The following is a 25,043-nucleotide window of genomic DNA, read 5'->3' as shown; positions in this document are numbered from 1 at the left end:
ATTCCCGCGCATTTCCGACCGCGAGGTACTCGACTCCATATAGCTAAATATGGCAATGGTAACCTTATATGGAATCTCCCCTACGGCCATCTGCGCCCGGCAGAAAAGCTCTTCGTGTAAACATTACAAAACATGCAAAAATCACCGAGTCAATATAAGTTGAACTCATCAAAACAGCTGGAATTTGAACAAAGAGCGCTAGCGACGAGTTGCTTTGTCAAGTTGGATATTTCTTGTACTCGATGCGCGAGCTGACGACGTACCCAAGATGTCGAGAAGCGATCGGTCGAAGTCGAACAAACATGAAGTTGGGGAACTGTCGTTGTTGGTGAACGGGCTCAGTTTTTCGTCGCTGGATGTCGGTTCTATCAAAGACGCCATTCGGAAACTTGATGCTCGTTTAGAAGAAAATACAGCAAGGTAATGTAATACTACTCAAAGCGCGACTGAACTTTCAAGTAATACAGATATGATTCACAAACCATTTTCTCTTTTCGCAATTCACACAGAGTTAAGAAACATGTAAGTTTAAGTTCAGCTGGATGTAAGCTTGCCTGAATCTTTTAAAAGTAACCTTAAATTTGTGGCCTTGGCTTGACAGTCACGACAGGATTGCATTGCATCATTGCTTGAACGTAAACGTAGTTGCATACATAGCAGACACAGTGTAAATGATAATCAGCAAATGGACAGACAAAACTAACACAAATGATGGCTGGATTTATTCTAGAAAAATATGTGTGATAATTATGTTGGGTGGTGCATTTTTGGTTTTCATGTGACTTCATTACCACCATGTTGGTGGTCATTATCAGAACTTATTACAGTCGAACCTCTCGTAAGCGACCACCCAAAATGTCAACCCTAGGTGGTGGTCGCTTGCAAGAGTTAAGACCACTTTGGGTCAAAATTTTGCTTCATTAGCATGCAGTATTGCAGAGACTTAACCCTTGCATCAGTACCCATCTAAACCCATGTAATAACTTTTATTAGCCACAAAAATATTTTTAAAGCTTTCTAGAGTGTTTATGTAGAATATTTAACATAGTTCACTTCTGATATTAAACTGCCTAAAAAGACGAATGGAACAAGTCTCATGATAGTTACAAATTGAATCTTTAATGTTGTGTTAACGTTAGGGGAACTGAACATGAACTAAAAAGGATAGGATTGCTAGCTTTAAATTTGACAGCATGTTATTATCCAATTTCCACTCTATAATTTGTTGAGTGGTCGTTTACAGGAGGTTAAGAACAAAAGAAAATTTCAAGCATTTAGCTTTAAAAGTGGTCACAGTTGCTTACAAGAGGTGGTCGCTTCTACATGTAAGAGGTTCCAAATATAGTGTCTTGACTGGGAAAATTTTATTATGTTAGAAAACTGGTCGCTTGGAGAGGTGGTTGCTTATGAGAGGTGATTGAAACCGGAGGTTTGACTGTATATGACAAATAAGTCCATGTCGAAAACTACCAAATGGCTGACCATGTTTAACTTCCCCTATAATGCGTAGCAAACCGGTGAGCATTGAGAACATCATGTATGCCTATGGATGGTGTCTCTTCTCTTTGATTTTACCAGACCTCCCAGGATCAGGGGCCTTGCGACCCTTAACTTGTCACAGAGGCCTACTCTTCCAGCTCCAGACGCCTACCTCAAAACATTTTGAAACCCCTGAAGATAGATCTGTCAGAAATTGTTTTTGGAAATTGTCTAACTCCAGAACATTGCACAAAAATAAACAGTTTCTTCTTTTGAATACATTTTTCTTTGATGTCAGTTAAATTAAATAATAATGAGAGCAGCCTATAAAATGTAAATAATTATATACTTAACTTTGGTGTACATACTCACTGAGAATTGATGCATTAACTCAGCAGAATTTTAAAAGAGCCATTAAATTAAATGCTTTTTTTGAACTAGCTTGTTCAGGCCTTATTGGGGAAATATTGATCTCCTTTTTGTGCAATTTTGTGGAGTGACGGTACCGGTCAAAGGGATTGCAGCACCTACATGTGTGTAAAATGCGTGTAGTCTGCGTGTAGTATTCGTGGACACTGCGGGTAAGGTGCGTGTAAAATTTACTGATCCGGTAGTTCCACGCATTGGGGTGTAATTTCACCTATATACGTGTATTTTAATTGGTAGAAGAAACCTTTGTTATTCATACACGCATTCGCGTGTATATTGCAAAACAAAAAGCCACTACTAACTTGTATTCGATACACACGACTGTCACTCCTCTCAGTGTTCACAACAAAAGGTAAATTTAAAAGCCAACAAGCATTGCTAAATAAGTGGACTAGCTCGAGCACCTATCAAACAAATACTCTTTCTTATTCCGTAGCAGCCCACACTTCTACTTAACATCAAAACTTCTAAATTCTTAAAGATCTCTGAGCTTTCATTTACGTTGGAACACGTACGATGTACGTCGCAACGTAATGTTTACCCACACACAAAGTATCATTTCAACTCCTGTTCTTTCGATAACAATGAAATAGGGATTCAAACAGAAACTCATGGACTCTCTCTTAATCTTAAACGGCGAAGAATCAAAGCTTTTTCTGATCAAAATCTAAGCATTCGTTAATTTTCAAGTCATCAGGTTCTTATGTAACCTTCTGACCACAACCCGCAATGTTTACACCCGGTGTGTTTGATTATTCAGCTTAACTTACCATGCATTTGAATACCGATAAGCTAGCTTCGAGAAAACATTCAGATTTTCATCCGTGGGTTAAGTCCGGTTGACAGATCGTTGCGTGTCTGTATATGTGTACGCGTATGGAATAAAATGAGGTAGTAACAACAAACATCTTTCACACTGCACAGGATTTTCGCCTGGGTAGATTTTGGTCACATGCTAGGCAATGCTATTCAAGAAACAGATCGAATTTCATTTTTATGAGATCAAAACAATATGTTTTCAGGCAGAGAACATTCGCTTCTGAGCACTATCAATGACGAATCTTCAAATGCTTTTTAAACTTAAGGAAGGATAACTGATGTTTAAAAATTAACAGAAAATCTCAAGCGAAATATTGTGTTTTGCTGTTATTTCATGTCTATCAAGCCTCAGTTTGTCAGTCCCTGGCGCCCTTGTTGTTTCTCAGGAAAAGGAAAAAACACATCCGGAAAAGCTTTTGAACACTGGTAAACTCCAAACTTTTCGGAGTACGAAATATTTTTAATGAATCTTTGGATTGATTTTAAGTACACTGATTGCTGTTAACTAAAACGGAAAGCAACATTATATGTTCATGTTCCACTATCTCAGTGAATCCTAGCACGCCTGCCAGTTGCTGGTGCTGCTGGTACACGCAATATCACATGAACTGCATGTAGTTACACGCATGTAATTACGCGCATTTTCGTGCATTTGCATGTAAGGTGCATGGACGCTGCGTGTAATGTGCGTGTAGTACACACGCTTTACGTGCGTGTAATGCTGCAGTCCCTTTGACTGGTACTATACATGTAACCTGTGGCTCAGTCCATAAACCTGCAAAATATAACTTGACTGATATTTCACCAATAAGGACCTCCCACTAGTTCAGTAACATATTATATTCTGATCAACTTCTTTTGTTTGTGTCACCATCATGCAGAGTGAAAATTTGATTTATTATTAACCAGTGTACAGTTGCTGGTTGATACTGTTTCATGTACGTGTATATCTAGGAATTTGAGTGAGAAAGTGTTGATGAACTTCCTTTTCAACAGCTTGCAAGAAAGTTGGGGACAGTTTGTTGATGTCTGCAACACCATTTCAAAAGACAAAACTCAGGATTCATCAGAATGGCTGAACTCTAAAGATGCAGTTGATTTTTTGACATCTTCCAATGTTACACAGACCAGTGCTTGCTCTTATGAACCTATAGCACTCAACTGCTTCTTAAACAATGTGGTAAGTTGCTGAAAACATTTGTCTTGTTTCTACAGAGTTATTAATAGTAACAAGTTGTAGTGGAAGTTTGGGAGAAAAAGAAACAGAGTCACAACCATTGTGAGGTGTTGACTTCCCAAACTTTCATGAATGTTTCACAGCTTGAATGAAACAAAGAATTTTGTTGTGTTAGGAAATGAAAGGTAAATTTCTCTTCTTCGGAGTATCATAAACTCGGGAATTCTCATTGTTCATGGAATTACCAAATCTGTTTTTGGTGGTGGACTACTAGAGTATTTCAAAAACCTTAAACATATACATGTATAAATGTACACATGTATCTGCTGTTCAGGCTCACAACATGGTATGGTTTTAATATGTAACAAAGTTGTTTAATTCGTGCTTGTATATGTACATGTACCTTTGGTTGTTGTGATAAACAATCTTTCTGTGCATGTAACGTGTAGATTCAGGCCCTAGAGCGAAATCCTGGTAAAGAAGAGTCCATCTTTGAAGACCTGGTCCAGTTTGCATCTCAACAAGGCATCCTTATGCCGTTTGGTCAGCCAGATAAAAGAGAGGATGGCGAACAACTGGCAGAGGTACCATTGAACACCATTGTCATAGAGGATGAGCAAGCCACTGATGTGTTGTGGGAGGCAATCAGGAGTAAGATTCGTAAAGGAATCTGGACACTTCTTGCAAACTTACCTCTGTCTGATCAACACAGTGACCAACCTTGTGATGAGCAAACTAAAATCAAGCTGTTGCATGACTTGTGTTTTCTTTACCCACCAGATGAAATCTGGAAAGGATACAAGAATTATCGCAGACAATTGATGGATCAGTACATTTCTAATAGAGTTTTGTTACAAAGGATAGAAACAGATATTGCTGTTTCGTCTGAAGTTCCAAGTAATGTTGTGTCATTTGTTAAGTTATGTCGCGCAGTTGAAGTGATGATATATGAAGATGCAATGATTTTGCAAGAGGGGATTTTCCCTACAATGGTACCAAGCTTTGAGTTCATCCATGAGTCGTACTTAGGGAAGATAACACAAGAGTTACAGTCTGTATGTCAGACCTTTGATGTTAACAAGAAGGATGACCAAGGATTCTTGAATGAAATGGTGCAAGCACCAGGAAGCAGAAGAGGTTCTAATGTATCACATGTTAAACAGACTGATTCAAAAGACAACCTGATAGCTCATAAACATTGCTTTGAGGCAATGGTTAATTTGGAGAGGCTTGTGGACAGAGTTACAAGTCATAGATCAGAAAATGAAGGAACAGGTACGTATAGTGTACAATGTATGTAATGTGGGTTCTGCAATGTACATGTACATTATGTATCCAGCCCGTTCAATATTTTTTGAAGTAGTGGAGGTAACTAAAAAGGTAAGCAGCAGCTGGTTTTTTCTTATGATTGAGGAGGATCCATGGCCTAGTGGTTTGGATGCTGGATTTGTAATCCAGATATCCTGGGTTTTAATCCTTCATCCTGTCACTAGATGGATTTGTGTTTTGGTGGTCTTGAATCACAAAAAAAGAGCCAACCGGTCAGCCTCCTACCAGTTTTCGTAGTATGGTCACCACTGGCTGTGCTCTACAGACAGTTCATATGGTCCCAGAGAAACTAGAGTCCAGAAATTATCTTCATCTATATTACAGAAACGTCAGCCTGTAAAAGTAAAAAATATATATCCTGTGCAGAGCTCAAGGCTGTGGTCTTTAGAAAAATTGCCAGAAGGCCAAAGGCTCCTAACTATAAGATCATGGGTGCCCAGCACTAAGCTTACACGAAAAAAGTAAGTTCTTCCAGTCACCTAAAGGCAAAAGTCACCTGTGGCACCCGGGCACCTCTAGAGCATGGAGCTACATGTACTCTGTCTGACAGTAAATTCAAACCCCAAGATTTGCTAAAAGAACTATCCAAGAATTGGTGGAGGATGCAGTTATAGGAAACATGAAATGTTTGTTTGGTGTGAATTTTTAATATAATTACTTTCAATCATGGCTAATTAAACTATCTGATTTGTGTGCTTAGGGAGTAGGGTTGGTGGTCTGCAGAATGTCGCAAGGTCCCCTTCCAGTCCAGTCCTGGGACACAGGAATCCCAGTCATCAAAGCTCCAAAAAGAGTGCCGATATGCCATTTTATGTAGCAGAAGGAAATTTGCCTTTGCCTTTTGGTAAGTGGAAGGGGTACTGAATGCTTTGACATCTCCACCATCCTAATAAAAATACTAGCAAGACCTAGTTTTTGGCATTCTTTACTTGTTACTGATCATATTTGACCTTCACTTATTCAGGTTCTGGTGGTGGTAGACTTGATTCTCAAACTCTCGGCAGTGGATCATCTTCAAGTCAGGATGCCCAACTGTGGCCTTGGAGAGATGAATTTAAGAGCCACATATCAAAGATATCAATGGCTCTCAGTGAGAGTATCAAACAGACATGTGAGAAGGCTCTTGATGAGGAGATGCAGTTATACAAGTCTTCAGAGAGAATACCTACAGTTAAGCTAAAAGGTTTGAAAGGCTATTGCCTTTTTGACTACATGTACATGTCTCACAAATTTTGAAACCTTCAAATTGTTTTATAGAGGAGCTCTGGGCCACCAAGTGGAGCCCCATGCATACTCATATAGTAAAGAAAAGGAAATCCATGAATTGATTTTCTCATGGTTATCATGGCTAGTGGTATTACTCGTGGGCGCGCGTATGCATGATGACGATGACGTCTGAAGCTATCAATAAGATGTAAAACCATCTCCAGTGAGCAATGACAATTAAAACGCACACTTTATCCAACTTATTTCATTGTTATGTAGTTATTAACCTAGACTTATTGATAGCAATAGAGTATTTTTATGTTGTATTTCATTGTTTCTTTGTTGGAGATATTATCAGTCCCATAATACACTGAAATCTGAATGGAAATAAGTTATGTATGTATGTATGTATGTAATGTAATGTATGTATGTATGTATGTATGTATGTATGTTTGTATGTATGTATGTATGTATGTATGTATGTATGTATGTATGCGTGTATGTATGTATGTATGTATGCGTGTATGTATGTATGCGTGTATGTATGCGTGTATGTATGTATGCGTGTATGTATGCGTGTATGTATGTATGCGTGTATGTATGGGTGTATGTATGTATGCGTGTATGTATGTATGTATGTATGTATGTATGCGTGTAGGTATGTATGCGTGTATGTATGCGTGTATGTATGTATGCGTGTATGTATGGGTGTATGTATGTATGCGTGTATGTATGTATGTATGTATGTATGTATGCGTGTATGTATGTATGTATGTATGTATGCGTGTATGTATGTATGTATGTATGTATGTATGTGATTCAATGCGGTTAAAACTGAAGCAACACGAACATAGCAAACCTAAACAAAGCAAAAACGGAGCAAACTTAAACCCATGATAATAACAGAGACTTGATGATAATAGAGATATTTGTAACATGATGCTGGGACTGCTTACAAATGGCTGAGATGCGGCGACAAACTGCACTAGATGCTTGGATTTTGGATATACTAAGCTGCAATCCACACTGCGAAAACTTAAAAATACACTGCCCAAAACGTATTTGAATTAATTACCCAAAGATGCTAGCACCATATTCCAACACATTATACAATACAATACAAAATGTACTTGCTAAAAAACAGGATGCATAAATAACACCATTTCAAGGGGTTGCGATCTTACCATGACGACAACAGCAGAGTCGTGCAAGGTGGCGGCCATACTCTGCCTAATAGGTTGACAGAGATATGCAACCTTAGCTAATAGCGTACTTTCTTGATTTTGTTATGGTCAATTCAGACACCTGTCAAAACAAGGTATCCACTGACCAATATCACCTGACCATATTGTTGACACAAGTTAAGAGCTCATCAAGATCACATGCTTTTTTAAAGTTGACCACTGACTAAGGTCTGGTTTTTGATTGGATTGTGGGCTCATGTCAGGGTAACTTATTGCAATCAGGGCTGGGTTGTTCAGAAACCGCTTAACGCTAACCAGGATTAAAATTAACTGAAGTGTGAATTTTTCTTGTATACAAATGTTTTTTGCTGTTTTTGTTGTGTGTAGTTTGAGATTATTCAAACACCAAAAAGAAGGCCAAACGATATAAACAGAAAACATCACTGCAAAGTTCAAAACTTAAATCAAAATTCTCACTTATCCTGGATTAGCTTAATCAGGCTTTGAACAACTCGGCCCACGAGCTCCGCTTTTAGGCTTGGCTAAATCTATATATTATTTTTTGGTCAATGCCACAACTAAATGCAATGTTCTATGTTAATTACAATCGTGTACTTCCAGATGATGTTGTTGGTGGTAAGCAAGATTATCCCAGGAGAATTGCAAAGGTATTGACAGAGGGATTGAAGTTGTTGATCAGAAGCATGAGGACCATTTTTGACATAAATCTTAAGAATTTGAGTCATCTTTTGCTTCTTGTAATTGAAGCGTTGACAACAGTTGAGAGTAATGTTTGTTAAAATGTTGTGAAACATTTCATCATTCACTGATCCTCATTCTTCTTCACTGGTTGTTTTGCATGATAAATTGGCAAATCCTTTCTTGTCAACATTCTCAAAAAAAATTCTTTTAGTGTCTTGAAACTTGAAGCTTGAGCCTTGAATCTTGATGCTCACCAATACTGAGGATGGAGAATTGAGTTTCGAGTTGAGACTCTCAATTAACATATTTTAACTGGTACTTACATGTAAGACTGGTCTGTAAAGTATATATGAAATAATTCATATTTGAACTGCGGTAGTAGTTATAAGTTTGCTATTGGGTTCCCTGTGAACATCAAGCTGTTAACAATCTTCGTTTTGCTTTTGTTTAAACACAGTGCTGTGCCATAATTATGGAAAAGGCTGATGATGTTCTCCCACTGGCCAGCAGTCATGGTGGAAAACTCTTCCATGTTGTCAGGTCATCATTTGTTGACTCACTGGAAGCTTGTCTGAAGTCTTACCATTCCAGATTAACTCAGGTACAGATTAACCAAATGCTTGCAGGCCATTTTTACATAATTATGTTGCTCTAGTAGTTACACATGTACATGATTTTGAGAGAACATTTTCTTCCCTTTAGCATGTATAAACATGTAGGCATTTTGATCTTCAAACCAGGCTATTTTGTTTTTCATCTTTTGAGGGGTTCTTAAAAAGAATAACATGCACACAAACCCCCCCCCCCTGCCCCCTCAGTCCTACCTCTCCAGGATCCCATATGACCCCTCCCCACCCTAACCCTAACCCACAGCATTTCTCATTCTCCCAAACTCCCACTTTTATTTCTCTAAGGCTAACTTAAGAGAGAGACAGAAAATTTTTTTTTGTTATTTCTTTAGCACATATACATGTACATGTATGACTGTGTTATTTCAGGTGCTCTCTGAGTTTCCCACCCAATGCAGTGTGGAATGTCTCTATACTGTTCTTAGCAGTGCTGTATTTGTCAGAAACCAGCTGGTGCATTATGAAGAGGTGTTAGGTTCTGAACCCAGGTAGGTGTACAGTCTAGGTGACAGAAATGGTAGCCTGACAAATTCTCATAGAGATCCTTGGTGCACTATTGACAGAAAGTCAAGAAAATTTCTCATCTTTTACTTAAGCCATCTTTCAAATGGCCAGCTTTCATTACTGCTTCTCAAACTTATTAATAAATTCTTATAGAGATCCTTTGGTGCACTATTGACAGAAAGTCACGAAAATTTCTCATCTTTTACTTTGGTGGTCTTTCAAATGGCCAGCTTTCATTATTGCTTCTCAAACTCATTAATAATTCATCAAGTTAAAACAAAGAAAATCACAACCGTGAAGGAGATTTGGATACCCGGTCTTAATTGGCATAGATTTTGACGATTTTACTTCTCTGTTTACTCCTTAGTTTTTGTTTCGATTGAGAAGATATATATAAAACACTCGAGACAGTGTTTCATTGGCTATCCAAACACCTTGAATGTCATCAAAAATACTCCGCTGCATATCGTATTTTCTACCCTCTTCTTGGTGTTTGGATATCCTGATGAAACACTGTCTCTCATGTTTGATATATTACATCCACTATCTTTTGTCTTGGGCAAAAAATAATGCATTGACACTGTCTTATTTAAGTCCTATTAATATAACATTAGCTGGCCCCAGCAAAATTAATGATACATTATATGGCCAGATTTTGTTGGTCTGCAGGTGACTGAATATTTAACATTCTGTAGCTGCAACAATACCATTTGTTGATGTAAACTAAGGGTGAATAGTAAATCTGAGGTATTCTTCTCTCTACATTCCAGACGCCCCTTTCCTATTTTGCATCGTCAGTTCAGTGATCTTGTCGACAGTGTAATTGATCAGATCACCAGTTACCATGACAATGTGATTTCCACTGTCACTTTACAAGATGCTCACAGTCACAACTGGGCTGATCACAGACCTTTCTATGAGGTATACTTGTACATGGTGTGATAGTAGTGCTGTGTCTTGTTCAAAATAATACTACGGATTTCATTAAGGGCCAGGCACTGCTGACTGGACAAACTGACCAGCTGTGAGGATGATTTGACCATCTAGAAGAATGTTTTTCTTATAAGGAAGTTCATTCCAAAGCGTTTTGCCCACCTCTGAAAGCCAGTTGCCCTCCTGCTGAAAAAGTTGATCAATCCTCTGATTATAGAGTATCGAAATAGAAGGGTCATGATCAATGTATGGTTGATGTGTCAGAATCTATATGCATCTAAGCCAGGAATGAAATCCTGGTTTTTTTTTGTTTGTTTTGCCCTTTTATTTTCTGGAGGTACTGTAGTCACATGAAGGCCAGGGAATTTTAATCATTATCACACTACTGTTTAAGCCGTGCTGAAAAATTTTATAGAAAGATAAACTTGCCATCTGACATACAGTATGTAAAGCTGGACTGGTTAAAATTTGCAGAAATCGTTTCCGTGATAAATTTACTTTGCTGGCAGTTTGTCTCACTAGTTTTTGTTCATTGTGTACTTAATTAATTGAAGTATGACATAATCACTGTAGTCTGTAAATATACAAAAAAATCCAGAAAACATACATAGCTGCAACTGAGGAATTTAGAGCACATATAAATGCCAATGATGAGTTAATTACCTTTCTATAATAATTTAGAAACTTTTTGGATTTTCTTTGCAGGATGAAAGGTGCTCTTTTTCTGTCCAGATGTGGAACTATCATCTTCAAGGGCTACGCCATGACCTGTGGGATAATTGCCCCCCTGAAAAAGCCCAGGAAATGTTTACTTCTGTCCTTCACAGTTCTTTAGTTACCATGGCAACAAGATATAGTCGAGTGAATCCATCAACCAAGCGTGTCAAACAATTCAGGTGCTGCCAATAGCAAGCTATAAAGTCCCAATAATAACAACCTAACAGTCTTTTCTTGTTCTACTATTGGAAGGTTGCAACTTTTCTAAGAGGTTTCATTTCTTTTGGGTGGCTAAAAGATGTACAAAGGTGGGTTGCTCCATCTAACTGAAATAGAGATCTTTGGAAAAAAACTTCATGGGAGTAATGAGGCTTTGTTTTTTATTACTGTTAATCAGAGATTGATAATTTTATTGAGCTTTGAATGCAACCACAAGTAAAAGCATGAGTCCAAAATAAAATAAACTTGATTACCTGATTACCAGTCACTGTGGAATGTAGACCGGACATAAGTTACTGGAAATTTAGCCTAACTCGCGATTTACATTGTTTTCACCTCTTTTTGGTGAAAATGAACAAACATATCATTCCCTGATGATTGTATATCCTGAGTGGTTTTCATTGAGGACACCCTGTTTTAGTAACAAAGTTTCTTTAATGATTTGTTTCAGATCAGATATCACAGCCATACTGCTATCTACTTTGTCATTTTTGTGGTCGTGTTGTAAATGTGTACAAAGCTTGTTAGATCCACAATCATCCATGGCACCATTTCCAACAATTCACAGTCTGTGCTGCTGTTTATTGACAACACTGGTGAGAGGAGTATTCCATAAGGTTTATTTATAAATCATGCCAATAAAAAACAGTGACATCACCTCGGTACTGTCATGCAATTTAAGTTCTCCAACTGTGCTAACCATGGAAAGAGGTATTCAGGTATAAGAAGTTCTGCATCAGGTCAGGCCAGTATCCCATAGCGTGAATATCATGAAGCCACTAGGAGTATCTCTACTCCTTCCTGGATGGGATGCGAGTCTGTCGCAGGGTTACCCCAAGCATTATATTCACCAGTACCCATTTAATATGCAACTGGAGGGAGAGAAGCACTGAGAGTAAACTAAGGTGTCATACCTAACAACACAATGCAGTGACACCAGCCAGGGCTCGAACCTGCTCGATACAGAGTACAGTGCGCTAACCGTTAGGCCATCACACCTCCTACTATACTAAGTATGGTTGCAATAAATCAATATCAATGTCATTGGAAAGCACTGTCCTTATGCTTACTAACATTCCCGATGTTGACTTCTTGACTTCTTGTCCAGACCGTGGTCAGCTGCCCGTTGGAGTCCCTGTGCTCTCATGTCATGGCTGAGGTATCAAACAGCTGGGAAGAAGCTAACTCCAAAACTGCTTGGTTGTCATGGTTACATCCTGAAGTCTTTAAAAGTCATGAAGGAAGGTGAGGGTTGTTTACAGGTTAACGCACTCAGCGAGTGAATTATCAGGATTTAGCTGCACGAGTTCACTAACAACGAACGAGAAATTTCAAAACCCCACGAGGCTTTGCCGAGTGCGGTATTGAAAATTTCGAGTTCATTGTTAGTGAACGAGTTAAGGTAAATCTCGATAATTCACGAGCAATGACACTTGAGTGTGTTAACAGGCTTTTTATTATATAATGACCCCTCTTGAAGAGCCAGGTAGGTAAAAAAGGTAAAGTCTGCATACGAGCCAAGTGGCCCATCAGGCCAGAGCTTATCCCGGTTTCTGTAGCATGAAGCGACTAGGAGTATTTCTACTCCCCCTTGGATGGGATGCTAGTCCATCGCAGGGTTACCCCCAGCATTAAGTTCGCCGGTACCCATTTATACACCTGGGTGGAGAGAGGCACTGTGAGAGTAAAGTGTCTTGCCCAAGAACACAACACAATGTTCCCGGCCAGGGCTCGAACCCGGACCGCTTGATCCGGAGACGAGCGCACTAACCATGAGGCCACCGCACCTCCCATCTCTTGAAGAGCCAGGACATCGGTATTAATCCGTAGTTATACGACCCTCGGGATGTACCTGCAAGCTTGCACAGAACATGTCACTGAGTACGGTCTGTTTACAATAAGTTTGTTGTTTCTCTTTACTAGTTTGGCTGCTATACCGGACCGACAAGCAACGTTTTTGCTTTTTAAGCTTATCGTCAATCAACCATCTCCTCAGTGGTCACTGTTCTTACGGGTAAGTTTAAGCTGATATTTTAATGTTACAGACCTGAAAGCTTTCCCTATTAGCTGTACATCCTTAATGATGCTCAATATTTTGACGCTATTTTCTAGGCTCTTGTGAGTAGAAATGCAAGACTTCCTGTTACTATTGTGAAGTATGGAGGTAATGACATAATCGTAAGCATAAAGAAATGAGACAGTGGAAGGGTTTTCAGTCGAGTATCAGAAAACCAAAACCAAGGTTATCACTCTGATCAATCACAAAGGACACAGCCAATCCAGCAAACCAATCAAAATGCGAGGCAAATAGATTTAGCCGTCGGGTGCGCGGGAAAATGTGTGTGAGCAAGTGACGATCGGGTGGCGCGAGTCTCTCAACCAATCATTAAGCCTAAGAATGCAATACCAGATCAACTGCGAATTGCTTTTGACACTCAAGTAAAAACCACTCTATCAAGCAGGACCCAGTTGTTCAAAGGGCGGATAGATAGCGTGGTTTGTTTTGTCAACACGTATCCACTGAATATAGATTTATCCAACGCATAACGTTGTTCACCCTTTTAACAACTGGCCCCTGAATAATTCTTAGTTATGGTGCTACAAGAACTTTTCACTTGTGATGGTATAATAGTAATTATAGCTACCTTCCTCTTCTTAACGTTACTACATGTAGGTTCATAAATTAAACATGGGGTGAATCGATTTGAGGAGGTGATATAGAGGGTTCGGTGGAAGAGAAGAGGCTGACTGGAAAGACCGCTTGCATCATTATATTGTGACATTATTTTTGATAGATTAAAAATATACTATTACTGTTTGTACGTGACTTAGACCATGATTAACATGTCACACGAGGAAAACTGTCGTTGCAACATGTCCCCTAGTGTGTGCCAACCTTAACTGAGAGGTTGGACAGGTGGGTGGGTGGGTGGGTGGGTGGGTGGGTGAGTGGGTGGGTGGGTGGGTGGGTGGGTGGAGGGTTAGTTGGATCGGTCGCTGAGTGATCAAGTTATCAAGTGAGTGAGCTTCAACCTGTTAGTGACAAATTGTTGTCCGCTGTATTTAATCACCTTAACACATGTATAATATTCTTTAGCTAAACTTATAAATTTCACCAGATGTCTTGTTGGAAACGTGATCATTGCAAATTCCTTGCAGACCTTTGCAGTCTTAGGACTCCAGTAAATTCTTCAAGTTCAAAACCTTCTCAGCCTGTGGCATCCACGTGGTTTGAACCGGAAACAACATCATCATTGCAGAATGCAAACAAGTTCAATGAGGGCGTGGTGTGTTCCTTGTACCGCATCCTCTTCCAGTGTTCAAATGAATCACCAGGACTGGTGAATTACCTCATGGCAATAGTCAGTAGGTACGATAAATCGCATATTTCTGATAACATTTTGAGGCAGTTAGAGCATTTTGAAAGGGTAAGGAAGCCGTAAGTACAATGAAGTGTGTTGCCAAGACGAAGAGTCTAGTCCCTTGATTTCCTCTTGCTTTATGTATTGCTTAATGGGAATCGCTGGGGAATCGTGAAGCTATACTGGAGGTGTTCTCAAATGGGGTTGCTATGAGTGGTTAGTATATAGGCCGTGGGTTTCTCTCCTATACTCGCCTTTCACCTTGTACATAGTCACAGGAGTAGTCATAAACTGGTGGCAGAGGCGTAGCCAGGATGTTTCAAAGGGAGGGTCACACAGTGTCAAGGTGAGGGTACTCACCAGATTGTCATGGCGTTTTCGCCACCTGTTGTAGGATGTTTGCTTAAAAAGGCTTACAAAAGGGAGTGTCACGGGCACCCCAGGAGCTCCCTAGCTACGTCCTTGGGTGGTAGTCATGCATCAACATCTCTGTAGGAAGCGATACTGTTTGTGTAGGCAGATCATCTCTAGGTCAATTAATAAGCCCCTTTCGCCAGGAAATGTTCCCAAAAGAACGACGCTAATTATCATCATCTTACTTGGTCTGCGTATGTTACTTGTTCTTACGCTAATACGCTTATGCCTTAATGAAAGCAATGATGACCTTCTTTTAGGGAGGATAGCTGGAAGCATTTTGATGCTGGCTCATCAGGATTGAAGATTTCAGATGCTTCTGAGGTACTGTTGATTTCAAAGCTATGAGCATTGTCTGATCCGTTGCCGTATGCATTTGCTTTTTCAAGGTGTCTTCGAAAAGCTCAAAAACATCCTTCAGTGACTTTCAAATAGTGTCCTCAGTTGAGATACCTCATTGCAATTCATCCAGTAGAATTTTGAATTTTGATTACGTTAACTTTGTTGTTGTTGTTGTTGTTTGCGTAGAGCCCTGTTTGGCTTGATTGTGTCTACCGAACGTTTGACCCATACATTGTCAGGTGAGGCTGTTGCTGGGACATTTTGGTAGAGTGGTTTAGTTCCCATTGCTTTCAAACGAGAGACGAGAAAAAGACGGGGGCCGGTGGACTTGGATCTTTTTCTTTTTTCGCGTTTTTTCACGCTTCTCGCTCACTGAGTCAACGGAAACCGAGTCAAGGGAAAACAGGAGATATTCATACTTAAAGTGGTCCATTTTGTTTTCTTATGGGCTGTAGGCTTCAAGAAGTTGACGACATCTGTCTTGAGCGCGTCTTAATTATGTTTGGCGAGCAGCTTATTCACTTGGTTGAATGGCAAATGGCAATTTTTAGCTTTCCACTGAATCAATTTTTTTTCCTCCAATTATTGAATAAATGCATCAAAAAGAGTAGAAAAGTATTCTTAATTATCTCGGCAAACGCGGGACTACTCACTTTCATGTAAAACGACGAACGGCAGATGGGCAAAGGTGGGAGTTTTTGCCGTTTGCGAAGGAACAAATGAGACGAATCTCTGAATGGTGTGGTTCTGCATGGCTTGAGTAAACCAGGGGAAGTACTAAACAATCAAAGCAAAGTGTATCTTAAGCTTAATTAAATGTAACGCACGTGGAGTGATAGGCACCTCTGCCACTTGCTAAAGGTGCATGTGATTTCAATTGACCAGGTTCTTGTATTCATCATTGTTGCTGTTGTGCGAGCAAGACAAGAAGGTGACAAAGTCGTATAACTTTACGTCCATGAGTGCGCTCCCGTGTGGATGCGAGCGCAAGAAGTCACCCAAGACAAGAGATACCAAGAGTAAGTTGTTGCGCCTCTCATTGTTTAGTAGTTCGCAAAAACTGATTTTGTTTACGCGCAAAAGAAAAAACACGCTCTGAAAGTCGTTTGATCTGTGGGACCCCACCTTACGGGCACCACGTTAATACGGCCGCTCCTTATTACGGCCACTTTATTCTGGCCCGAACAAAAGCTCAGACAGTTCTTATTCCGCAAAGAACTCCTTTAATACGATCACTCCGTTAATACTGCCAGAGTTTTGCGGCCCGTTGTGTGGGAGTGGCCGAAGGTGTAACCTTGGTACGATTTCATCCACATTAACCAATTTTGTGTTTCATTGTAGATCAGACTGAGGTTCTGTACACTGCACTTCAGAATCTCTTAAATCAGCTGACTCAGCATTTTTGTGCCATTCCTAGGATCATGTGTCAGTTTTTGAACAAGCTCCAAGGTATGTCCTTAAATTGACTTCCTCGCTAAAGTTACTACATCTCTCGCGTCACAACGAATATACGTAAGTTACGTTATCAGTGAAACCTTGAAGCATGATTGTAATTCAGGTATTGATTTTGCTTCTTATTACTTGAAAGTGTTTGCCTAAAGTTTGTTTCACATTCTGTTAATCAATCACAAAGCTCAGTCAGGGTCTACGCATAGTGGTCTAAACAAAACGAAGGAAAAGCGATATTTTTAAACAGCAGGTAAACAACTGCTGACATGTTAAATAAAGCTGCCTGTAACATGGTCTAACAAATCACAAGTAAGACGTTGTATCAAACCGTAACCCTATCCTCACGTGGCTTTTCCCGCGCTTTTTACAGATCATTATTTTCACGTCAAGTCTTCATTGATTTGTTACAGTATTCGCTGTATGATTTAGCCTGAAATGTCAGTCATCTCCCGCCTTCAGCCTAATCCCGGGTGAAAGGTGAAAGAGAGTCTTGCCTGGGCATTACGCTGGGGACGGGACATGACTGACATTTCAGGCTATGTATGATTCTGTGGTTTTATGTAGACTAGTACTCTAAGAGAAATGGCAGCAATTTGTGTCAACTGGATTTCTTACGTTTCAGAGTCGGTTCATCAGAAGTCGATCGATTTATCTAGTGAGACTGCTGGCATTAGGGTAAGACAGTATACAGTGTCATTCTTATTAAGCTGAAGGTTTCTTTGTTGATAGTGACGTACAGTAAAAAAAAAATACAAAAATGAACCTGCATTTTTCCAAGTCAGCCCCCAATCGTCTTTCATAATTGGCGTTGAAAAACAAATCTTTCTCTTGTTGGAAGATCATTGGTATTGTCTATTATTTTTTGAAATAAAATATGCATATTATCACGTCTAAATGACTGCAGTCCAATTATAGAAAACCTTGCAAGGGACTTAGCTCATTTTCATTGCCCATTGGAGCTTGTTTTATTTGATTTTATGAATTCTAAGTTTGAAATTGAAACTAATAGTAATTGTAAAAAATAAGAACCTGTTTTAAATTTGAGGCTAAAACAGGTCATTTTGTTAAAGGAGGTCTCTCCATAAAACGTATATTTTTTGTCAACGCTAATAAAAACCTTGCATTAAGTTTAGCTACTCACCGAAGTTTCAGCCTCTAAAGTGCAGGTTTTCCTTATGAACTGATTTTGCTCGTTGCAGGTTCTTGCCAGCTTGCTCTATCGATGGCTGATGGATACCGACAGAGTGTGTTCCGTTTGTGAGGCAAAGCTAAGCTCAGAATCTCAGAGAAGCATTGCCATGTTTGCTGAAATAGTGTGGCATGTCCTGGTCAATCTTGGAAGGACTGAAGGTTAGTGAGATCACAGAGTGCTCCTGTTTTCAGGTCTCGGAATTTGGAACAGTCAAGTTAGAAGAGTATGTACATGTTAAATTTTATAGATGCTATGGAACTATTGTGAAGTCGTTATTGGGAAAACGTTGGGGAGTTGTTGCTTTGTTGAAATAACTTCCTGAATGACATTCGCGCACAAAATGTTCCCATGTTCAAATCTTTTTAAAAAAGAAACAAGGTGGTCGCCGACCATTTAAGAGAGTAAACTGCAGGTGAAGTTAACGTACCGGGTATAATGGACGCTAATGTCCCTAAAACGCAAAACCAGTATTCACTAATAAGATGGATCGAAAAAAATAGTTCGAGAGTTTCAGGGCGGATCCAGGGGGAGGGTGCAGGGAGTGCGCAGAGATGACATATTGGCTTTTAAAATTTGTTTACCTCACCAGTCAGTTACGCCATTTCTTAGTGGTGCACCCCCTCCTAAGTAAAAATCCTGGATACGCCCCTGAGTTTTATTATAGTGGCTCTTTTAAAACTCCTGATGAGTTAACGCTTCCGTTCTTAGTAAACGCACGATAAAGTTGTTAATAAGGTCACTTCCGTGGAAGTTTAACCGAAACTGTACGTTAGACCTGAAGGAAAGATAATTTCTACCTAACTACGGACCATTTTATTTTGTATAGTGATTTTCAAAAACCCGTTCGTGGAGACTAATTCGTGAGCGATCTTATTATTGTTATTGTTGTTGTTTATTGCAACTTCGCTCAACGATGGGAACCAATCAGTCAGAATTGTCCATTTCATCGTAAACAAGTTTGCCAAATAATAACTGATATAATGAAAGGTTTACCTTGTGTTGTTGTTCACGTAGGAGGTGTAACGAATCCTAATCTTCCGTCAGACGTCGATGCATTGCTGATTTCCAAGAGAGACTGGTTGAATCAAAAGGTTGGACAAGTCAAGACCCACATTGCTAACCAGTAAGTATGTAGTGTGGATGTCGTGACAACTTGTCACGTTGTGTTACAATAAAGTTTAGCCTGACCTTAAATTGGATAAACCTGTCGATTTTTGTGCTAGTGAGACCTTTCGTATCGGTGAAAAGCAAGTGTGCCGAATCCATTTGCCACAATCCTGAGAGGAATTGGAACAAAAATGGGGCAGCTGGTGTGTACTTTTTGGAGTGTCAAACTGACATCTGGGTTGATTACCTGACTGCTGTGTTGCGGAACAAAATTGACTATCACGTCTGAGTATCTGTTGACTCCAAATACCTTGTTTTCCTTTGAAAGCAGAGAACAGAACTTCTGTAAAATTATAATAGTACGTTTCGCTTCTGACTTAGCACTCAGTACGGAGATGTGTTTTTCATAATATGCCACTATTGATTTGATGCTATTTGTGTTGTGCAGGGCGTATGAAGAATATCAAGTTGAGACAGTGTATGAATCAGTAGCTGATCTTCAGTTCACTCATATGGCGTCTGCACTGATTTCAGACACAAGAGGTGAGAATCGCGTCAAGTGCGCATTCTGGAAAAGACGAATAACTAGAAAACTGGAAAAGCAGTTAGTATATAATTATGCTTGCATAATTATGCACATATGATTATACGGGAAACTGCATTGGACACTGAGTATGTTGGGTGTGGATGGTGCTTTAAGTGCAATTTAGTAGCACATGCACCTTTATCAGGTATACCATCACTTTACGTTACGTGGTCGAAAATTAAATTTTCCGTAATAATCCATACATGTTAAGTTTTCTTCCTTTACTTTTTTAATTTATATTTATTCCGTCTCTAGGTGCGGCGTCTCTGAGGCACGCGTATAACTTCATTCAAGCAAACAAGGTATGAAATGTAGTAAAATGCTTCTATTTCTTGGTTCGTCTACTGGGGGTACTTGTGATGACCCAGCACCCCATCCAGGGAAGGGGAGGTAGCAATGCTCCCAGCCGCTTGAGGCTATGGAGATCAGAAAGCTCAGTAAGTGCTGACTTGTTAAGCATCTAGACTTGAAGACATACCTTGCACTTTGCTATAATTAGTCGTGTTATGGCTTGTATGACAAGTAATTATGATCTGCTGTCTTACCCAGGACTGGCTGATGAACCTGGTTCTCGTCCCAGGCCACATCCTCCCCCCTCAACCGTCTCGCTCCATTCCTGGAAGCGAGCACAGCAGGGGGTTTAACCCACTCCGGCAGTTCGCAATGATTGGCGAATGTGCGTTTTACCAGGACAAGATTGCCTCCTTTCCTTTCGACTGGAGTAGGTTACTTAAGAGTAACCTGTTAACGTCTGCAGACGCAGTCAAGCGCCTGGTCTTCAATAGGAGTGAAATGCAAGAAGGGGCTTCTTTAGAGGACAGCGAGAGAGAGCTTGTGAATGCCCTTAAGGCCCATTATGGTGTTACTGTGGGTGGAGGGGATAGTGAATAGCCTGGGTAGCGCATTGTGCGTTTCTGTCGACGAGTTGTAGATATTACTATTCGTTTTAACTTATTATATAAATGACTGTTTAAATTATTACGCTGGATATTCGTTAATTTTAAACTTATAAGAGCTTATAAGAGTATAAGTTATTTAAATAGCCCTGTCCAATTCATGTACCAGGAGCCTATGACCCTACTGTACTTAAATGATGAACCATACTAAGTCAACTTTAAACAATTTGTCGCATCAATGCTGATGTTTTACTTGTAAATAGAATGAAACTTGACTGCTAACTTTCTCGAAATTCAGCATTTGGTCTTCTCCGTTGTTCAAATTCTCCAGAGACTCACTACATAGTTCATTAATTTTACGTTAGTAGCCTTCACTAATTCAGACATCTGTGCTGGGGGTTTTACGAGTCAGAGGGAGCGGCTGAATTTCAGTCTATAAACATTTAAAAAGGAAATACATTGAATCTATATAAACGGAATTTAAAAACAACTCATGTGTCACTTACTTTCTCAATTGCTAAAGCCGGCAGTGGAGGGATCTCCTTTGCTAAATACATTCTGTATTTCTCACAAATAATAAAAACTATATTGATAACAATAGAAACAGCTACTAGCACTGTCAATAACAGTAATTACAAACACTACCATGAACACTATTTACAAGCATTTTACTAACATTCATTACTTGACATAAATAATTGTCATATTGTTGATAAATAATTATTATCGTGTTATTTATTATGCTAAATACATTTACGCTCCGTAAATCTCAAACCCCGAATGTTAATTGTCCTTACAGAGTTATTTAATTTTTTGTTTTTTTAGTAGTGCACAAAAACAACCGATTATTTTTGGTACAGACAGTATTGCCTGATGGATCATTTATAAACTTGGCAGAGTCTGGGTTAAATCTAGCTTTAGTCTTTGCGCGAATCACAGACAAAATATTTGCAAGAACGCGAAGTGAACTTAAACGAGCGTCAAACAGAGCTTAAAAGCACTCATTTTAAAATGTGTATTTTCCTCGCCATGTAGTCGGTCACCAGAATACGGCCATCTTCCGTAGTTGTTATACCCCAAGGTGTTCGCAGCGCACCAATAGCGCACTTACCGGGAAAGCGACCTTCCAGAGTGAACTGTTGAAAGCGCCCATTAAACTGGTCACATACAAGAAGCTTCCCCTCTCTGTCAGCGCACAAACCAAAAGGGCCTTTAAACTGCCCATCTCTCTCCCCACCTTCTCCAAACTTGTACAAGAACTTTCCTGAAACATCAAACACTTTGATGCAATTATTTCGACTGTCAGACACAATAAGCAAGTTTTTGTGGGTGATACAGCTCAGCGGGTGATCAAAGGTGTCGCCCACTTTGTACAGTGCTTGACCGTTTTGTGTCAAAACTTGTATTCTATTGTTGTTTAACTGTGCTACGAAAACATGTCCGTTATCATCCAAACAGACACTAACAGGACTGGCGAACTCTCCATCTCTCGCACCGAATCTTCCAAAGCTTTTGATAACCTCACCAGTTCAGATATGAAACTGCTGTACCCTGTGATTCCACTCGTCCGCCACTAGGATGACGTCATCGTTGACGTAAGTGACGTCAACAGGAAATCTTAATTCTCCAGTGTTGTCTTCATAATGACCAACTGTTTTAGAACGCTTTCCATCCTCGTCAAATATTGCGACAAAATGGCCATCGAAGTCTGTGACTGCTATTTCGCCTTTGCTGTTCACAGCTATCCCACTGGGTCCTTTAAGCTTTTCTCCTTGAACATCCAGTTCGCCAACAACTTCAAACTGCCGCTCTTTCACTCGAACAACGGAATTACTGGTGGCAGTTTTCTCCCCGTTCACGTTGATTTTTATTTCGTAGGGTCTTGACGACGAGGGCGTTAGCTTCAGTTGAAATTTTCCATCTTCTATCACGGAAGTGATCGAAGGCTTGTAGGCTACATCATCTTCTACCTTCTCTACAAGCCGTTCAATATGATCTTTCTCGGGCGTGTTGCTGTCTGCATGTGTCAACACTTCAGATTCCAATTCTAAACCTGCTTGATATTCTTGATTCTTTTCTTCCGTTGTATGCAGATAAGCGGCCATTATTTTGCCAAAATGGAGATGTTATAACACTTCACCAATTCTCCGACTGCTGGTGTTATACGTCGCACTGCTCGCACAACCTGACGCGTACTGAACAAGGTAATCTCACCTGACGAGGTGTATAGTTTATAGATCGCCGACAGGTGCGTTTGCTGTCCCGTCAACCCCTTTAAGCTCCTTTTAAAACGATTTATAGATAATTATACTTCTTGTCTCTTACAGTTGATTCCGTCGAAAACGCAAGTGAAACACATATATCAGTCCGGAATATCCCGATTAAATTAGGACATCTGTGATGTCACGAAACTCGCGTTTCAACCAATGAGAATGCGTGTTTTGCTTGGAGTGTTGTATTTCAGAACAAACCAAGAAATTCAAGATAGCGGACAAAGAGAGTCCCGAATGCCTTCCAATGCCTTGAATACGGGCCTTCAGGAGGTATGTATTTATCTCAAATTGAGTTAAATACTGTCAAACTTATGTAATAAAACGAAAGTTTGTGTATCACTCCTAGAAATTCTTCAGGTTGGCTTTCAATCTCACAATCTGTACGCAGATCATTTCGAATTCGTCACACTGGAACTCATAAAACGTTGGAGACAGTCTCAAAGCGGCTCTCCTCGAGCTAAAGTAAACGAAACGAAACGAGACAGCGCTCGAGAACGAAACTGCGCTCGAGAACCGATGGTTTTTAATTTATAAAGGGAATTGTTTGGGTGTCCTTAGTGACGTCAATCAACAGCTGGGTGATTTGATAATTGCAGGCCAGTCACGATTTGTATTCATTTCCTTATTACGAGGACGGGAAGGCCCGCTGGGGTCCATTTCTCGAAGGTTTCGGAAAGTTTTCGCACCCGGAAAGCCGTAAGAAAATCTCAAACCTTATGATTACAGAGTTGTTTTATTCATGTATTCTAAATATAAACAGAGGTTTTTTCATACAAGAAGTTTCAGGCGTGTATACCTTTCATTTTTTTAGATACAGAGAAATTAAAAATGGCTTCACGGACCCGAAAAGTTTCACGGGGCTTTCGAGAAACGGGCCCCAGGACGGGAGCGGCAGTGGACGCGGGAAACTTTTGCGGGTCCCGTCTTGTCGCCAAAGACAGAATGTTTAAGATTTGTATTTTCGTAAATGACAGCGACGTCAATAACTTGAGCTTCGTAAAAGCTATTCACAATTTTTATTTCTAATAAAGAAACCAGAATCTACGTACGAAATATTTAACGAACAATCTGATCGACCTGCTTCAGATGGCTTTTTACCACCGAGCGTTTGAGAATCCTGTCGCCAGAGAATCCTGACATTGGATGAACATTTCAATTTCCATCTGTAATTGTAGCAAGCATTATAAAAATAAAATAAATATTACATCAAGTTCCGGGTAGTTAAAAAAAAACACAACTAAACATCAGTTTGAAAATGTGCATTTTATTCGCCCGAGAGATGCTTTCATGGCAGTCATTCTTGCAACGTTTTATCGACTCTACTTACACTGATGTATTCTCAATGCATACAGTTTGTATTTCGTTTTGAGCTTGCACACTCGTGACAGCGACTGAACAGTGACTAAAACACAAACGACCAGACAAGGAATACTTTTATTCACATTTTTCTTCGTATTTCCGCGTAGTATTTCTACACTAGAATCACGAAAAATGTGAACCTAATAAACATTCTCACCAATATAACTGAAAATAATAAGATCGATTTCCAAGTATTCGAAACACCGATAAAACTTTTTAGCGATGGTTGCGACACCCATCGTTGGGAGACCAGCGATCGCTACCGTACCATATATGGCCTTACATACGGCGGCTGCGCCCGCAGTAGAGCGGCAGTCAAAACTGAGCTGTCCTACCGAAACGACACGAGAATAACCTTTTTCTTTGCAGCTAACAAAAACAAAGACAATGCTAAAGTTGCTTTGGCCCCTTCTACAAGTTAACTCGAGAATTCCGGATTTAAAATGTCCTACCTGGCGACACTCGTTGAACTATGAGCGAGTTGCCATGCCCCTGTCCACGTGGCTTTGAAAACAGGTTGCGATGAAAATTATACCAGAGTGCTTTGCGTCGTTTAATCCGGGGAACGTGGTGATGGAAACCAGGGGAACCCGTAACCTGCTGTTCACACTAGTAAATATTGAATCATTAAATGCGACGACTAAAGGTCGCATTCTCCACCACGAGAAAAATAACAAATGATCAGGTTTTTGTCCGATGTTGATAAGATGTGTCTATGTAAAGTATACACAAAGAA

General features: G+C 39.8%; 1 protein-coding gene across 1 annotated transcript; it reads left to right on the top strand.

Annotated features, from left to right (window-relative positions):
* The first annotated feature begins 88 nt into the window (after positions 1-88).
* On the top strand, positions 89-21,165 carry LOC110044970 (uncharacterized protein KIAA0825 homolog). The gene is made up of 25 exons (XM_020750589.2): positions 89-420; positions 3,724-3,907; positions 4,354-5,179; positions 5,934-6,077; positions 6,198-6,416; positions 8,245-8,291; positions 8,783-8,926; positions 9,324-9,442; positions 10,229-10,379; positions 11,097-11,287; positions 11,779-11,923; positions 12,436-12,572; positions 13,251-13,341; positions 13,440-13,491; positions 14,487-14,697; positions 15,364-15,427; positions 15,632-15,684; positions 16,331-16,464; positions 16,787-16,894; positions 17,517-17,569; positions 18,094-18,244; positions 19,101-19,209; positions 19,642-19,736; positions 20,035-20,081; positions 20,329-21,165. Exons 1-25 carry the CDS (start codon positions 269-271, stop codon positions 20,668-20,670), a joined length of 3,969 nt encoding a protein of 1,322 aa, XP_020606248.2. The 5' UTR covers positions 89-268; the 3' UTR covers positions 20,671-21,165.
* The last annotated feature ends 3,878 nt before the right edge of the window (positions 21,166-25,043 follow it).

This window comes from Orbicella faveolata, unplaced genomic scaffold (assembly GCF_042242905.1).
Source record: "Orbicella faveolata isolate gen_17 unplaced genomic scaffold, um_ofav_v1 contig_26, whole genome shotgun sequence".
Taxonomy (NCBI): domain Eukaryota; kingdom Metazoa; phylum Cnidaria; class Anthozoa; order Scleractinia; family Merulinidae; genus Orbicella; species Orbicella faveolata.
Note: the sequence above shows the minus strand (reverse complement) of the source record. Positions and strands in the feature narration are given on the sequence as shown.

What these genes read in the sequence shown, in the direction of transcription:
- LOC110044970 (XM_020750589.2), top strand. Translation starts at nt 269, where the DNA reads ATGTCGAGAAGCGATCGGTCGAAGTCGAACAAACATGAAGTTGGGGAA. An exon ending in ATCACAGACCTTTCTATGAG is followed by an intron (nt 10,380 to 11,096) that starts GTATACTTGTAC and finishes TTTTCTTTGCAG; the next exon opens with GATGAAAGGTGCTCTTTTTC. An exon ending in AAGCGTGTCAAACAATTCAG is followed by an intron (nt 11,288 to 11,778) that starts GTGCTGCCAATA and finishes GATTTGTTTCAG; the next exon opens with ATCAGATATCACAGCCATAC.